The following is a 15,898-nucleotide window of genomic DNA, read 5'->3' on the forward strand; positions in this document are numbered from 1 at the left end:
CAGAGAGTTGTTAACCTGTGGAATTCTCTACCGCAGAGAGTTGTTGATGCCAGTTCGTTAGATACATTCAAGAGAGAGTTAGATATGGCCCTTATGGCTAAAGGGATCAAGGGGTTTGGAGAGAAAGCAGGAAAGGAGTACTGAGGTGAATGATCACCATTATCTTATTGAATAGTGGTGCAGGCTCGAAGGACCGAATGGCCTACTCCTGCACCTATTTTCTATGTTTTCTATCCAATCTGTCCTCATAGCTAAGATTCTCCATTCCAGGCAGCATCCTAGTAAAGCTCCTCTGCACCCTCTCTAGTGCAATCACATCCTTCCTATAATACGGTGACCAGAACTGCATGCAATACTCCAACTGTGGCCTAACCAGAGTATTAGACAATTTAAGCATAACCTCCTTGCTCTTGTATTCTATGCCTCAGCCAATAAAGGCAAGCATTCCATATGCCTTCTTAACCACCTTATCCACCTGGCCTGCTACTTTCAGGGATCTGCGGACATGCACTTCAAGATCCCTTTGTTCGTCTACACTTTTAAGTGGCTTACTATTTAATGTGTATATCCTTTCCTTATTACCCCTCCCGAAGCGCATTACCTCACACTTCTCCGAATTAAATTCCATTTGCCACAGTTCTACCCACCTGACCAGTAGATTGATATCCTCCTGCAGCTTATGACTTTCCTCTTCATTATCAACCACACAGCCAATTTTAGTGTTAACTGCAAACTTCTTAATCATACTTCCTGTATTCAAATCTAGATCATTGATGTATACCACAAGAAGCATGGGACCCAGTACTGAGCCCTGTGGAACCCCACTGGAAACATCCTTCCAGTCACAAAAACACCCATCAACCATTACCCTTTGCTTCCTACCTCAAAGCCAATTTTGGATCCAACTTGCCACTTTGACCTGGACCCCAAGGCCTTTAACCTTCGTGACCAGTCTGCCATGTGGGACCTTATTAAAGCCTTGTTAAAGTCCATATACACTACATCGTACGCACTACCCTCATCGACCCACCTGGTTACCTCCTCGAAAATTGAATTATGTTAGTCAAATACAATGTTCCCTTAACAAATCCGTGCTAACTGTCCCTAATTAATCCTTGCCTTTCTAAATGTAGATTTATCCTGTCTTTCAGGATTTTTTCCAATAATTTTTCCACCACTGAAATCCACTGTAATTACTCGACCTATCCCTTTCTCCCTTCTTAAACAAGGGTACCACATTAGCAGTCCTCCAGTACTCCGGCACCATGCCCAAATCCAAAGAGGACTGGGAAATGATGGTCAAGGCCTCTGCTATTTCCTCTTTTACTTCACTCAATAGCCTGGGATGCAATTGATCTGGGCCTGGGGACTTATCTACTTTCAAAGCTGCTAAACCCCTTAATACTTCCTCTCTCACTATATTTATTTCATCCAGAATTTCATACTCCTCCTCGATAGCAGTATCTACATTGCCCCTTTCCTTTGTGAAAACAGATGCAAAGTGTTCATTAAGAACCCTCCCAACATCTTCCGCCTCCACATGGTCTCTAACAGGCCTTACCCTTTCTTTAGTAATCCTCTTGCTCTTAATATATTTATAGAACGTCTTTGGGTTTTCCTTAATTTTACTTGCCAAGAATTTTTCATGCTCTCTCTTAGCATTCCTAATATCCTTTTTAATTTTACCTCTGAACTTTCTATATTCCTCCAAAGATTCTGCAATATTTAGCTGTCGGTATATGACATAAGCTTCTCCTTTTTTCTTTATCCTCCCCTGTAAGTCGCTAGACATCCAGGGGGCTCTAGAATTGTTATTCCCACCCTTTTTCTTTACGGGCACATGTTTGGCCTGAGCCCTCCGGATCTCCTCCTTGAATGCCTCCCACTGTTCCGACACTGATTTACCTTCAAGTAGCTCTTTCCAGTCCATTGTAGCTGTTATGTCTTTAGATGCCCTGATAATGACTCCACGAGGCAATGTATTGCATTTGAACTGTAGTGCCCTTAGTCCATTTAATATAACTCCAGAGTTATGATCACACATGGTGGCCTGCCTTTTATACTAGACCTGACACACCTGTACAGGTAACCTACAAGTTTCCCACTGCAGTGCCCTCTGGTGGCACACCTTAGTGACCATACAGCCGGTGTACAAGTTTCCCATTGTAGTGCCCTCTGGTGGCATCTCATATATAATAGTACAAGCAGTAAACATGTCTTAATACGTGACATCACTCTCCCCCAAGTCCTTGGTGCAAATCGCCTTCATACATTGACTGTGCTCTGGGCTTAGCTCTATCTGGTTGACCCTTGGAGGGTTGTTTCCATCTTGGGTGAGTAGGTGGTGTTTCATTGGCAGTAGAGGTGCTGGTGGTTTCTGTTTGTGAGTCCATGACCATTCCCTTCTCTCCCCCGACCGCCCGCCCCCCCACCCCCACATATAGATTATGCCAGTGGCTCATTACATTCATATACATTGAAGTCCAGAAAAAAAAAATTGCATTTACATCATTGCATTTGTGGCACACCTATACAGGTAACCTACAAGTCTCCCACTGCAGTGCCCTCTGGTGGCACACCTTAGTGACCATACAGCTGGTGTACAAGTTTCCCGTAGTAGTGCCCTCTGGTGGCACGTCATATGTACTAGAACAAGCAGTAAACAGGTCTGGATACATGACAGTGGCCAAATCACTCCTCAACTTAGCAAAGAGAGCGTTTCTCCAATTTGGGACTTTTATTCCTGGTCTATCCTTATCCATAACTAACTTGAATCTGACTGAATTATGGTCACTGGCACCCAAGCGCTTTCCCACGAATACCCCTTCATTCTCCAAAACTAAATCCAAAACCGCCCCCTCTCATGTTGGGCTTGTTACACACTGACTAAAAAAGTTCTCTTGAATGCATTTTAAGAATTCCGCACCCTCTATACCCTTCACACTATATATGTCCCAATCAATATTAGGATAGTTAAAATCCCCTGCTATTACTGCCCTATGGTTTTTGGACTTCACATAAATTTGTCTAAATATTTGCTCCTCTATCACCTTCCCACTGTTTGGGGGTCTATAATAAACACCCAGCAATGTGATCGCCCTTTTTTATTTTTCAATTTGATCCATATGGTCTCACTTGATGATCCCTCTAACATATCATCCCTCCTCACTGCTGTAATAGTTTCTTTAATCAATACCGCGACCCCCATCCCCTTTTTACCCCCCTCTGTGTCTTGTCTAAAAATCCTGTAACCAGGAATATTGAGCTGCCAAACCTGCCCCTCTTTAAGCCATGTTTCTGTAATGACTAAAATGTCATACTTGCAAGTGTCTACGTGTGCTGTTAGATCATCCACCTCATTTGTTATACTCCTTGCATTAAAGTATTTACCATTTAGCACAGGAAGACCTTTTTAATTACTACTTACTAACACTTGTTTACTCTGTCTTACAGATTCACTTTCTACATTCTTACTATCCAATTGCAAGTTTACATCCTTCCCTATTGAATTTGTTCTCAGGTTTCCCAGTGAAAAAGAAGGGCGGTAAGAGAAGGGATAACCAGCCGTGGATAACCAAGGAAATAAAGAAAAGTATCAAATTAAAAACCAATGCGTATAAGGTGGCCAAGGTTAGGGGGAAACTAGAAGATTGGGAACATTTTAAACGACAGCAAAGAATGACTAAGAAAGCAATAAAGAAAGGAAAGATAGATTACGAAAGTAAACTTGCGCAAAACATAAAAACAGATAGTAAATGCTTTTACCGATATCTAAAACGGAAAAGAGTGACTAAAGTAAATGTTGGTCCCTTAGAAGATGAGAAGGGGGATTTAATAATGGGAAATGTGGAAATGGCTGAGACCTTAAACAATTATTTTACTTCGGTCTTCACAGTGGAAGACACAAAAATCATGTCAAAAATTGCTGGTCACGGGAATATGGGAAGGGAGGACCTTGAGATAATCATAGAAACATAGAAACATAGAAAATAGGTGCAGGAGCAGGCCATTCAGCCCTTCTAGCCTGCACCGCCATTCAATGAGTTCATGGCTGAACATGAAACTTCAGTACCCCATTCCTGCTTTCTCGCCATACCCCTTGATCCCCCGAGTAGTAAGGACTTCATCTAACTCCCTTTTGAATATATTTAGTGAATTGGCCTCAACTACTTTCTGTGGCAGAGAATTCCACAGGTTCACCACTCTTTGGGTGAAGAAGTTTCTCCTCATCTCGGTCCTAAATGGCTTACCCCTTATCCTTAGACTGTGACCCCTGGTTCTGGACTTCCCCAACATTGGGAACATTCTTCCTGCATCTAACCTGTCTAAACCCGTCAGAATTTTAAACGTTTCTATGAGGTCCCCTCTCATTCTTCTGAACTCCAGTGAATACAAGCCCAGTTGATCCAGTCTTTCTTGATAGGTCAGTCCCACCATCCCGGGAATCAGTCTGGTGAATCTTCGCTGCACTCCCTCAATAGCAAGAATGTCCTTCCTCAAGTTAGGAGACCAAAACTGTACACAATACTCCAGGTGTGGCCTCACCAAGGCCCTGTACAACTGTAGTAACACCTCCCTGCCCCTGTACTCAAATCCCCTCGCTATGAAGGCCAACATGCCATTTGCTTTCTTAACCGCCTGCTGTGCCTGCATGCCAACCTTCAATGACTGATGTACCATGACACCCAGGTCTCGTTGCACCTTCCCTTTTCCTAATCTGTCACCATTCAGATAATAGTCTGTCTCTCTGTTTTTACCACCAAAGTGGATAACCTCACATTTATCCACATTATACTTCATCTGCCATTCATTTGCCCACTCACCTAACCTATCCAAGTCACTCTGCAGCCTCAAAGCATCCTCCTCGCAGCTCACACTGCCACCCAACTTAGTGTCATCTGCAAATTTGGAGATACTACATTTAATCCCCTCGTCTAAATCATTAATGTACAATGTAAACAGCTGGGGCCCCAGCACAGAACGTTGTGGTACCCCACTAGTCACTGCCTGCCATTCTGAAAAGTACCCATTTACTCCTACTCTTTGCTTCCTGTCTGACAACCAGTTCTCAATCCACGTCAGCACACTACCCCCAATCCCATGTGCTTTAACTTTGCACATTAATCTCTTGTGTGGGACCTTGTCGAAAGCCTTCTGAAAGTCCAAATATACCACATCAACTGGTTCTCCCTTGTCCACTCTACTGGAAACATCCTCAAAAAATTCCAGAAGATTTGTCAAGCATGATTTCCCTTTCACAAATCCATGCTGACTTGGACCTATCATGTCACCTCTTTCCAAATGCGCTGCTATGACATCCTTAATAATTGATTCCATCATTTTACCCACTACTGAGGTCAGGCTGACCGGTCTATAATTCCCTGTTTTCTCTCTCCCTCCTATTTTAAAAAGTGGGGTTACATTGGCTACCCTCCACTCGATAGGAACTGATCCAGAGTCTATGGAATGTTGGAAAATGACTGTCAATGCATCCGCTATTTCCAAGGCCACCTCCTTAAGTACTCTGGGATGCAGACCATCAGGCCCAGGGAATTTATCGGTCTTCAATCCCATCAATTTCCCCAACACAATTTCCCGACTAATAAGGATTTCCCTCAGTTCCTCCTTCTTACTAGACCCTCTGACCCCTTTTATATCCAGAAGGTTGTTTGTGTCCTCCTTAGTGAATACCGAACCAAAGTACTTGTTCAATTGGTCCGCCATTTCTTTGTTCCCCGTTATGACTTCTCCTGATTCTGACTGCAGGGAACCTACGTTTGTCTTTACTAACCTTTTTCTCTTTACATATCTATAGAAGCTTTTGCAATCCGCCTTAATGTTCTCTGCAAGCTTCCTCTCGTACTCTATTTTCCCTGATCTAATCAAACTAGAGTTGAGAGACGTGGGCACTGAGACATTCAGCAAATAGCATCCTCGCTTCAGAATCAGAAGGTTATCGTTCAAGTCCAACTTGAGCACTTAAATCTACACTGACACACTAGTGTCATACTTCGTGAGCGCTGCAGTGTCAGAGGTGCCGTCTTTCGGTTGCAATGTTAAACCGAAGCCCTCCTGACCCTCTACACCCGCTGGAGTTAGAGCTTCTGGCCTACCTCACACCCCACTCTCTGTGCCTACTTTTCCTTGCTGTACTTCTTTACTTCTTCTCTCCTTCTCTTCCTGGTGAGCCAGCTATTGAACAGTGCCCCGCCTCCCCACCCCACACACACAGAGGAACGGCCATACGACATTTCCTGGGAACTGTAGTATCTCATTTCCATTTGTGGGATCTTGCTGTGTGTAAAATGGCCACCAGTTTCCCTGTACTTCAAAAGTGATTCACTGGCTGTGAAGCACACTGGGATAACCTGGGGTCGTCAAAACAGCCACACAAATATAAATGATCTCTTTAACTATTCTACTTTAATGGACGTGCTAACTCACGGGTTAACAGGAATTTCAAGCTCGAGTTTGTTATGTTGCATAGCAATACTATTCGGAAAGCTTTCCGTAAGTGTTTACCAAACACTAACCTCCTGGAAAAAAAACATACTGTAAACAACAAGTGACATCTTTACAGGATATTACAAGCACAGGGAGTTTGTGGAAGACAAATAAATTTCTTGGCTGAAAGCTTCTAAGGTCATCCCTGCTGTCCTTAGGTCTGTCATTGCACAGATGCTAATGAGAAAAAATATTGTACTTTTTATTGTGGAAATCTTAAAATAATAATATTTGTGTGATTAAAATTACAGATTTAGGGATTGAATTAGATATTCACTATTTATCTCTGGCGCCAGAGTTCAAATGCAGCCCAGACTAATGAGATGAAAGTCTGCTCTGTCTCTGTATGGGTCCTATGTCTAACGAGATTGGGTGGTCTCAATGCAGTTCTAGGCATAGGCCTAGAGCACAAAACTGTCCCTAATTTGGCACTTGTTGGAAATCACAGGATGGCTGTTGCAGGAAATGGAGCAAATGTTGTACTGATGCAGTTGGAGGTGCTCTTCTGAAGTTTGGGCAGAGTAAAGAGAGTTGTACGCTGTATCTGGCTGTGCAATACCTGACCTGGGAGTGCTTGATGCTGACACCAAGTGCCTGAAATGGGAAAAGTTCCATTCCCTCACCTTGTTGTCAATAAAATCAGGATGTGTGGCCTGCCTCCTTCTGCAGAGGAGAATAATCTGCTGGAACCCTGGAGAAAGGATGTAAATGGTGTTTCCGCAGATCTCCCACCAAAGTTACGGCGTTCGATCCGGAGAAGCCCAGTCAAAATAACTGATGCTAATTTCTTCCAATTTCGTGTAACTATTTTCCTTGAACCTCATGTGCAACTACCTAGCGCCCAAGAACATGCATCAACCAAACTGTGTGTGGGACTCTTAATGCAAAATAAAACAGAACCTGTTTGTAATCACTACAAGGCACCGAGCCGGATTGCTCCGGGCTGATAGTCGCAAAAGAGTGACACTGTTATTTTCTCCCAAAATATTGCAGTCTTTCAACAATTTCCTATAATGAAGAAACCCGAGTAATAAAAACAACAGGAAATGTGTTAATCCATCTGTGGTCTAGACATTCTACAATCTTTCTGGGTCAAAAATAGCGGGTTCTCCAGGAAGGGAGGGGGAAGAGTGTCAGGATTCGGGCGGAGACTTGATGGGAATGGGGCAGGGAGGCCGTTAAAATCCAGCGACATGACTTACTCCCCCTTTCAGTGGCCGCTGTTTGAACTGCTCACTGCCTTTCGCCGGCTGAGACGCCCGCTGCAAACAGGCAGGTTCCTCGTGATTGCAAGCAAATCGGGATGGCACGATGTAGATCGGGAGAAACGGGCAGGAGGGCCAGTAACCAGAACAGACAGATTTAAGGTAATGCCAAAAAGAACCAGAATGAAAATGGGGGGAATTCTTTTTACCCAGCGAAGTGTTATGATCTGGAATGCACTGCCTGAAAGGCTGGTGGAAACAGATTCAATAATAACTTTCAAAAAGGAACTGGATAAATACTTCAAGGGGAAAGAATTGCAGGGCTATGGGGAAAGTGCAGGGGAGTGGGACTAATTGGATAACGCTTTCAAAGAGCTGGCACAAGCACGACGGGCCAAATGGCCTCCTTCTGTGCTCTATGATTCTACAACCCCAAAGCAATTTTAGCTGGAGCGGATCAGGCGCCCTATCTCAGCGGCCATCTCACTGAGTTGAACTCTTCCTGTTACTCTGCTTCCTATAGCTGGCCTTCTAGCACCATGGCAGGTATTGGATGGAGGTGTGGCAGGTATTGGTTGGGGGAGGGGGTGTTGGCAGGTATCGGTTGGGGTAGTGGCAGGTATCGGTTGGGGTAGTGGCAGGTATCGGTTGGGGGAATGGCAGGTATCGGTTGGGGGAATGGCAGGTATCGGTTGGGGGAATGGCAGGTATCGGTTGGGGGAGTGGCAGGTATCGGTTGGGGGAGTGGCAGGTATCGGTTGGGGGAGTGGCAGGTATCGGTTGGGGGAGTGGCAGGTATCGGTTGGGGGAGTGGCAGGTATCAGTTGGGGGAGTGGCAGGTATCGGTTGGGGGAGTGGCAGGTATCGGTTGGGGGAGTGGCAGGTATCGGTTGGGGAAAGGCAGGTATCGATTGGGGGAGTGGCAGGTATCGGTTGGGGGAGTGGCAGGGATCGGTTGGGGTCGTGGCAGGTATCGGTTGGGGGAATGGCAGGTATCGGTTGGGGGAGTGGCAGGTATCGGTTGGGGGAATGGCAGGTATCGGTTGGGGGAGTGGCAGGTATCGGTTGGGGGAGTGGCAGGTATCGGTTGGGGGAGTGGCAGGTATCGGTTGGGGGAGTGGCAGGTATCGGTTGGGGGAGTGGCAGGTATCGGTTGGGGGAGTGGCAGGTATCGGTTGGGGGAGTGGCAGGTATCGGTTGGGGGAGTGGCAGGTATCGGTTGGGGGAGTGTCAGGTATCGGTTGGGGGAGTGGCAGGTATCGGTTGGGGGAGTGGCAGGTATCGGTTGGGGGAGTGGCAGGTATCGGTTGGGGAAAGGCAGGTATCGATTGGGGAAAGGCAGGTATCGATTGGGGGAGTGGCAGGTATCGGTTGGGGGAGTGGCAGGTATCAGTTGGGGGAGTGGCAGGTATCGATTGGGGGAGTGGCAGGTATCGATTGGGGGAGTGGCAGGTATCGATTGGGGGAGTGGCAGGTATCGATTGGGGGAGTGGCAGGTATCAGTTGGGGGAGTGGCAGGTATCGGTTGGGGGAGTGGCAGGTATCGGTTGGAGGAGTGGAAGATATCGGTTCGGCGTGAGACAGGTATCGGTTGGGGGTGTGGGGAGGGGGCGGACAATCTGACATCTGGAAAGAGGGCAAGGCACACCACACTCCCATTGCACCACTGCCTCTCACTTGGGGCTGAGTCTCATCGGTCCCACTGCTCTGCCGAGAGCAGACGGCAGAAGACATGTGAAAGCCCCTATCTATTCAGTCCACCTCGAAATCTCTAATGAGGACAGCTCTCGAGGGGCCACCAATGTAGAGAGCACACTGCTCCAGCTCGGCGAAGGCCATTTCTCCCCCTAGTCTTACCCCTCTCATGGAAAGTGGATGGGCTTCCCATTCCCAACACAATCAGGTGGGAATCAGGCCTGGGAGTTAAAATAGCACAAAGCCTGAAATCTAGGCTAGCAAGAGCATTATGCACTCGTCCCAAAACCGGCTCCACATTAAAATAGATCCCCCTTCCCCACCCTCACTCTTCGCCTACATTTGGTAAGAATAACATTACCATCCTCGGTGAAGATAATACTTCTTTTTCCCCCCCTTTTATTATTATGTCTTACTATATTCCATTCAGCATTCACAGCTCGAACAGGAGACAACCTGCACCCAGCCTGCCAGCAATGCTGCTCTCAAGTTGTGAAGAGGATTCATAAAGTCTTCCAGTCTTAGTCACAATTTGGCAGACTAAAAACAATTACAAATATAAATGATAAAAAGGGAAAGAAAGAAGTGTCTTAGAGAGGGCAGTGCTTCCCCTTCATCTATTGTAAGACTCACCTTCCTGTGGCCAAATTCATTCATTATTACACCCAACTTTTTTGCAGTTCTGTGCTGTCCCTGGGCTACGATGGCTGGGTTGGGATCTCTCCAGTCGATTGACATGCGATGGTGCCAGTAACCCTCACTCTTCTGAATGTGGGCCTCTTTGATACTTGGGTCAAAATAGTGAACCTCACATCCAGCTTTGGCCATTTCCACTTCGAAATGTTTGTCTTCACTCCCCAATCTAAAGCAAAAAGTTGAATAAGTCATGTGCTGGAATTATGCCGTGCAGTAAAAATCAACATAAACCAAAACACTGTGAAAAAATATCTGACCAACAATTCACTGAACCTCTTTGCTGTAGATGAATATTACAGCTGTTATAGAACACTGTTGACTGCAGACCCAGGAATGGCAGAACTGTATTCTTTATTGGTTTTACTCAACACTAACAAACAACACCATTGTTTTATAAGAAAAGAAAAGATGTCCAATAATTACATAGAAAATAGGTGCAGGAGTAGGCCATTTGGCCCTTCGAGCCTGCACCACCATTCAATAAGATCATGGCTGATTGTTCCCTCAGTACCCCTTTCCTGCTTTCTCGCCATACCCTTTGATCCCTTTAGACGCAAGGGCCATATCTAACTCCCTCTTGAATACATCCAATGAACTGGCATCAACAACTCTCTGCGGCAGGGAATTCCACAGGTTAACAACTCTCTGAGTGAAGAAGTTTTTCCTCATCTCAGTCCTAAATGGCCTACCCCTTATCCTAAGACTATGTCCCCTGGTTCTGGACTTCCCCAACAACGGGAACATTCTTCCTGCATCTAATCTGTCCAGTCCTGTCAGAATTTTATACGTTTCTATGAGATCCCCTCTCATCCTTCTAAACTCCAGTGAATAAAGGCCCAGTTGATCCAGTCTCTGCTCATATGACAGTCCAGCCATCCCTGGAATCAGTCTGGTGAACCTTCGCTGCACTCCCTCAATAGCAAGAACGTCCTTCCTCAGATTAGGAGACCAAAACTGAACACAATATTCCAGGTGAGGCCTCACTAAGGCCCTGTACAACTGCAGCAAGACCTCCCTGCTCCAAAACTCAAATCCCCTCGCTATGAAGGCCAACATACCATTTGCCTTCTTCACCGTCTGCTGTACCTGCATGCCAACTTTCAATGACTGATGAACCATGACACCCAGATCTCGTTGCACCTCCCCTTTTCCTAATCTGCCGCCATTCAGATAATATTCTGCCTTCATGTTTTTTCCCCCAAAATGGATAACCTCACATTTATCCACATTATACTGCATCTGCCATGCATTTGCCCACTCACCTAACCTGTCCAAGTCACCCTGCAGCCTCTTAGCATCCTCCTCGCAGCTCACACTGCCACCCAGTTTAGTGTCATCTGCAAACTTGGAGATATTACACTCAATTCCTTCATCTAAATCATTAATGTATATACATCATTAATACGTTTTTTCCTTTCTATCTCAGAAGGTTGTGGGTTCAAGTCCCACTTGACACTTGAGCACAAGCCTGCCACTCCAGTGCAGTGCTGAGGGAGTGCTGCACTGACAGAGGTGCCGTCTCTCAGATTAGACTTTACACTGAGGACCTGTCTGCTCTCGGGTAGACGTAAAGATCCCACGGCACTATTTGAAAAAGAGCAAGATAGTTCTCCCTGGTGTCCTGGCCAATACTTATCCCTCAACCAACATCTCTAAAACAAAAGATAATCTCATTTAACATAAGAACATAAGAAATAGGAACAGGAGTAGGCCATATGGCCCCTCAAGCCTGCTCCACCATTTAATAAGATCATAGCGGATCTGATCATGGACTCAGCTCCACTTCCCCACCTGCTCCCCATAATCCCTTATTATTTAAGAAACTGTCTATTTCTGTCTTAAATTTATTCAATGTCCCAGCATCCACAGCTCTCTGAGGCAGTGAATTCCACAGATTTACAACCATCTGGGAGAAGAAATTCCTCCTCAACTCTGTTTTAAATGGGCAGTCCCTTATTCTAAAATCGTGCCCTCTAGTTCTAGTCTCCCCCATCAGTGGAAACATCCTCTCTGCATCCACCTTGTCAAGCCCCCTCATAATCTTATATGTTTCAATAAGATCACCTCTCATTCTTCTGAATTCCAATGAGCAGAGGCCCAACCTACTCAACTTTTCCTCATAAGTCAACCCCCTCATCTCCGGAATCAACCTAGTGAACCTTCTCTGAACTGCTTCCAAATCAAGTATATCCTTTCGTAAATATGGAAACCAAAACTGCACGCAGTATTCCAGGTGTGGCCTCACCAATACCTTATATATAGCTGTAGCAAGACTTCCCTGCTTTTATACTCCATTCCCTTTGCAATAAAGGCCAAGATACCATTGGCCTTCCTGATCACTTGTTGTACCTGCATACTATTCTTTTGTGTTTCATGCACAAGTACCCCCAGGTCCTGCTGTACTGCAGCACTTTGCAATCTTTCTCCATTTAAATAATAACTTGCTTTTTGATTTTTTTCTGCCAAAGTTCATGACCTCACACTTTCCAACATTATACTCCATCTGCCAAATTTTTGCTCACTCACTTAGCCTGTCTATGTCCTTTTGCAGATTTTTTGCGTCCTCCTCACACATTGCTTTTCCTCCCATCTTTGTATCATCAGGAAACTTGGCTACGTTACACTTGGCCCCTTCATCCAAGTCGTTAATATAGATTGTGAATAGTTGGGGTCCCAGCACTGATCCCTGTGGCACCCCACTAGTTACTGATTGCCAAGCCGAGAATGAACCATTTATCCTGACTCTCTCTTTTCTGTTAGTTAGCCAATCCTCTATCCATGCTAATATATTACCCCCAACCCCATGAACTTTTATCGTGCAGTAACCTTTTATGTGGCACCTTGTCAAATGCCTTCTGGAAGTTCAAATACACCACATCCACTGGTTCCCCTTTATCCACCCTGTTCGTTACATCCTCAAAGAATTCCAGCAAATTTGTCAAACATGACTTCCCCTTCATAAATCCATGCTGACTCTGCCTGACCAAATTTTGCTTTTCCAAATGTCCTGCTACTGCTTCTGTAATAATGGACTCCAACATTTTCCCAACCACAGATGGTAGACTAACTGGTCTATCGTTTCCTGCTTATTTAATTGTTGTTCGTGGGATCTTGTGCGCAAATTGGCTGCCATGTTTCCTACATTACAACAGTGACTACACTTCAATCGCAAGGGGGTGACATTGCTCTGCCCCCACCCCCCCCCACCCCGATTGGGGACGGTAACCCACTCAGAGCGGGGTTTCCTACACCTGGTGGGGAAGTCCTGACCTGGCCAGTGAATTGGATTTACTGCCCCTCAAAGGAAACAGTGCTAACAAGGCGAGCTGTGCAGCGCTAGGCGGGGCTGACGCACTTCAACACGGCTCCCCTTTCGCTTAAAGGAGGGGCCGTTGCGCACTCTACAAGCCCTCTGATGGCCTCCACCGGTCCACCAGGTCACCCAATCAGAGTGCCGGGCTGCCATCCAAAAAAAGAGGTAAGTGAGCCGACCCGAGAATCGGCAAAACATGTAAGATGGCAGCACGGTGGGCTAGCGATCTCCCCTTTAACTTCCGCCCCGCGAGCGGATGTCGGCCAGCTTCGCGACCCACGAAGCTGGCATTAACATCCATGAGCTCCAGCCTCACAGGGCAATTTCCCCCACGGGGTGGAAAGGGGTCGCTGCGCAAGGCGATGACATCATCGGCGGCTGTGCGGCAGCCCAGGGTGCGCCGCTGCCATGGTAGCGCCTTCACAAACTTCCGGGTAATTTCCTGGGAGCCCGTCATGCCCCCCCCCCCACCCCCTCCCCCGGGCAAAACATGCCGTGTTAACAGGCCTCTCAAAAAGGGATAATTTCACCCCCCCAAGTTCTTTCTATGCCCAAGAAATGTTTCAATTGCCAGGACCTGATGTCCCCAACAATGGCCATGCCAAAATGTTCAGAAAAGTAACCACCATCCAATGAAACAAGCACTTCAAGGTATATATATATATATGAGTTTCTACAAACATTGAATTGGATCAGGTTAGGATTTTTCACAGGCCGCAATGTGAAAAGATGGGTTTGCTGAAATGAAAAATAAAGTGGATTTAGAAGGATTATGTCTGAAGTGAATTAGGAGGACCTCAGATTGACTTCCCAGAGCATCTCCAGCTCACTTCATTAACCCAGCTCAGGTTCCAACAGTTATATCATTTGCTCTAATGGTATTAGGATGGACAACTGTTGTAACAGAGCGTGCCAACAATGTGCTTCAACAAGCAAATAAACAATCATCCAGCATCCTAAACATGACCAACAATTTGCCAGAGAAAAGCTGAGAAATTCGGGAGTGAGGAGGGGACAGTAGGTGTGTAGGACTTCCAGCCGCCATTTTGCAGTGGTGCACATCCTATCGGAAATCATGGGAATTGCTCATTTTAATTTGCGATGGTGTGTATGCAGGCTGTGTAACTTCAACTTCAGAAATAGGAGCAGGAGTAGGCCATAAGATCATGGTTGATCTTCAACCTAAACTCCACTTTCCCATCTGATCCCCATATCCCTTGATTGCTTTAGAGTCCAAAAATCTATTTATCTCAGCCTTGAATATACTCAACGACGCTCTGAGGTAGGGAATTCCAAAGATACACAATTCTCTGAGAAGAAGAAATTTCTCCTCACATCTCCGTAAATGCCATCACTACTGTCAACAGACAACTACTATTCTGCTTCACTGATCCTCCACCACGGGGGAAAGGTCGGCCCAAGTACAACCAGTCACAGGCTACGGGCGCAGAACCACCCACCACTGCACCCGTGGAGGTACAGGAGGAAGATGCATTGTTGATCCTGGGGAGGCAGGCAGCCGAGATGGGGAGGTGGGAGGCGCCTGTGGCATGCTGTAGGTTTGTCAGACCCATCAGCGTCTGGCCATAATAAAGGCTTGTGTACCGTGCATGCATGCAAGACAGTGACTGGTATTGTGTAAATCCAGCTGAGCAGGCATCCAGTAATTCAGCCTGTGCTTCGAGCGTATTTTCCTTTATTTCTCCCTCTTGGATAAGCCCGAGCGAGCTGCTGCAGAGGAGGAGTATATACATCACAGATTCCTTGAGACAGTGGGCAATCAGCACACCTCTGGGCCTCTGACAGCCCTCTTCCACCGCCCCAATATCATACCCCCAGCACCCACGCTGACAATTCACCTGTTGTCTCTCTCACCCACCGACCCAGAGAGATTCATCTGGGGGGGAATCTACGTAATTCTGATGAGAGTTTGGAACTGGGCGAGTCACAGAGGTTGAGGGTGCTGGGGAGGGGTGGGAGTCGGGGGTGACAATGAGCAGAGGAGGCGCTGCAGAAGACAGCCCTTGGCCCCAGAGCACCAGGAACGTGATCTCAGGGATCCATGTTACAGCAAAAGAGATGCTGAGCGAGCATCGCATTTACGCAAAGGCGCTGAGAATGAGCTCAGAGGATCGGAGACGTGTGGCGGGGGGGGGAGACACAGTGAAGACCACTCTGGCGATGTCCGCGATGGATTTGGGGTGAGTGGCAGTTGTAAGAGCCTCTGCATCCGTCGTATCACCCCCTCCCCCCACCCCGAACCCAGATGCCTCTAGTTAGTGCCGTTTGCGTGTTTGTGACTGGGAGATGCACAGAGCACAAGGGTGCCGGGAGAGCCACAGGTGCCAGTGCAGTCTGTCGGAAGTCAGAGCTTCAGGACTCAAATCTCAGCAGGCCGTGCTCTAGCAAGAAGGATGCTGAATGTCAGGAAGTGCTTCTTCACACAAAGGGTAAGTGGGAATTCGGGAACTCTCTCCCTCGAAAA

General features: G+C 46.5%; 1 protein-coding gene across 3 annotated transcripts in view; it reads right to left on the bottom strand.

Annotated features, from left to right (window-relative positions):
- The window catches only part of mettl24 (methyltransferase like 24), an 80,861-nt gene that overhangs the window by 50,993 nt on the left and 13,970 nt on the right, over positions 1-15,898 (bottom strand). For all 3 annotated transcript variants that reach the window (XM_070884551.1, XM_070884550.1, XM_070884552.1), the window contains exon 2: positions 10,038-10,266. In XM_070884551.1, coding sequence (XP_070740652.1) covers positions 10,038-10,232 — 195 coding nt within the window. In that variant the 5' untranslated portion in view covers positions 10,233-10,266. The remainder of the gene's footprint in view (positions 1-10,037; positions 10,267-15,898) is intronic.

The sequence above is a fragment of the Pristiophorus japonicus genome, chromosome 7 (genome assembly GCF_044704955.1).
Source record: "Pristiophorus japonicus isolate sPriJap1 chromosome 7, sPriJap1.hap1, whole genome shotgun sequence".
Lineage (NCBI taxonomy): Eukaryota > Metazoa > Chordata > Chondrichthyes > Pristiophoridae > Pristiophorus > Pristiophorus japonicus.